Source organism: Hordeum vulgare, chromosome 3H (genome assembly GCF_904849725.1).
Source record: "Hordeum vulgare subsp. vulgare chromosome 3H, MorexV3_pseudomolecules_assembly, whole genome shotgun sequence".
Lineage (NCBI taxonomy): Eukaryota > Viridiplantae > Streptophyta > Magnoliopsida > Poales > Poaceae > Hordeum > Hordeum vulgare.
In genome coordinates this window covers 67337315-67339525 of record NC_058520.1, presented here as the reverse complement: position 1 = coordinate 67339525, position 2211 = coordinate 67337315, and the positions used below count along the sequence as shown (strand labels likewise).

General features: G+C 57.3%; 1 protein-coding gene across 1 annotated transcript; it reads left to right on the top strand.

Annotated features, from left to right (window-relative positions):
- Positions 1-226: 226 nt before the first annotated feature.
- LOC123439536 (aspartic proteinase CDR1-like) lies at positions 227-1675 on the top strand. The gene has a single exon (XM_045116239.1). The coding sequence runs from the start codon at positions 227-229 to the stop codon at positions 1673-1675; it is 1449 nt and encodes a 482-aa protein (XP_044972174.1).
- Positions 1676-2211: the final 536 nt, after the last annotated feature.

Genomic DNA, 2211 nt, shown 5'->3' with positions numbered 1-2211 from the left:
TTAGTATTAGTAATTTTTAGGGTGGTACAATTAGTAATTAGTAATGCAAGAAGCTGGCTGATGGCGGGATCACAGACCGACTTGCCCCATTCGTCTCCCCATTAATCAACTTGCCATTTTCATCTTACGTCAACTCCCCTATTAATACTCTGCATAGCAGCAGCAGCAGCAGCAACACACCATTGGCAAGATTCAAGAAGCAAACCGGCAGTTGAGTTCGCACACAATGCCTACGACGACGATATCCCGCGCTCTCGTTGGCGTCGTCCTGATGGCGCACGTGTTCTTGTGCACGGCGTACGTCGGCGGCGATGGGTTCAGCGTGGAGTTCATCCACCGTGACTCCGTCATGTCGCCGTACCGTGACCCATCGCTCAGCGCGCACGCCCGCGTGCTCGAGGCCGCGCGCCGGTCCACATTGCGCGCTGCTGCGCTCTCGCGCTCCTACGCCCGCGCCGACGCACCATCAGCTGACGGTGCCGTCTCCGAGCTCACCTCCAGGCCCTTCGAGTACCTGATGGCCGTGAACGTGGGCACGCCGCCCACCCGCATGCTCGCCATCGCCGACACCGGCAGCGACCTCGTCTGGCTCAACTGTAGCAACGGGGCCGGCGATCCTGGTCTGGCGGCCACCCGTCACGCACACGCGCACGCGCCCGCTCCGGCCCCCGCGCCGGTGTCCGCTCCGCCGCCGGGCGTCCAGTTCAACTCCGCCAATTCGACGACGTTCGGTCTCGTGAGCTGCGGCACGGCCGCATGCCGCGCGCTCCCCGACGCCTCCTGCGCCGACTCCAAGTGCAGGTACCTCTACTCGTACGGCGACGGCTCCCAGACGAGCGGCCTCCTCTCCACAGAGACCTTTACCTTCGCCGACGACCAAGGCACCCGCGGCGGCGATCGGACGATGCGCGTGGCCAACGTGAACTTCGGCTGCTCCACGACCATGATCGGCTCGTTCATCGGGGATGGCCTCGTCGGACTTGGCGGCGGCGACCTCTCCCTCGTCAACCAGTTAGGCGCAGACACATCGCTCGGCCGGAGGTTCTCTTACTGCCTCGTGCCCTACTCCATCAACGCCTCCTCCGTGCTCAACTTCGGCCCCCGCGCGGCCGTGACGGAGCCGGGCGCGGCGACGACGCCGCTCATCCCATCCGAAGTGAAGGCCTACTACACCGTCGACCTCCGGTCCGTCAAGATCGGGAACAAGACCTTGGCGGCGCCGCAGCAGTCCACCGTCATCGTCGACTCCGGCACGACGCTGACGTACCTCGCGAAGGAGCTCGTGGACCCGTTGGTGAAAGAGCTAACCCGGCGGGTCAAGCTCCCGCGGGTGCCGTCGCCGGAAGAGCTCCTGCCACTGTGCTTCGACGTGAGCGGGGCACGGGAGGGGCAGGTTGCGGCGATGATCCCTGACGTGACGCTGGAACTGGGCGGCGGCGCGGCGGTCACGCTCAAGACGGAGAACACGTTCTTGGAGGTGCAGGAGGGGACCCTGTGCTTGGCGGTGGTGGTGCCGTCTGGGCAGTTTCCTCCTATGTCCATCATCGGGAATATCGCGCAGCAGAACATGCACGTCGGCTATGACCTCGACAAGGGCACCGTCACCTTCGCCGCAGCAGACTGCGCCGCAGCCCCCTCCCCCTCCCCCTCCCCCTCAGGCTCTTTGTATATCTGATCTGATCATCATTATTAGTTGGTATTTTTAGACGAGGGGGTATTATTTGCTTGCGATCGCATGGATCTGCAAAATATATACTGTACTCCGTAAAACATTAGGAGAAATGAGGTTCTATCATGCATGCACGTACGGGGAATCTACCGTTGATGGTTACTTAATTTGAGATTCAGGCTACTTTTTATATGTTGTCAAAATTTATCACGTTCCAGAGTGTTACATTAGGTTTTCCTCTGGTTCCAAAGTGAATCATAATGTTTCGTTGTGAACCATGGTGCATCATCAAACTAATCAAGCCAACCAAAACATTATAAAACAAAATAAATTTTAACAACTAATAAAAATAGCATGAATCTCAAAGCAATTAAGGGTGATCCATACACGGGATAAAGAAAAACCACGCTCGAAGCATTTTCCTCCTAAAACAGGAAAAAGTAGAAAATCCAATAAATTCAGCTTGACAAGCTGATGGAGAGAACGAGAGCTTTATCATTAAACTGTATTACTCCTTTGGTGATCAAACAAAATCATATCGT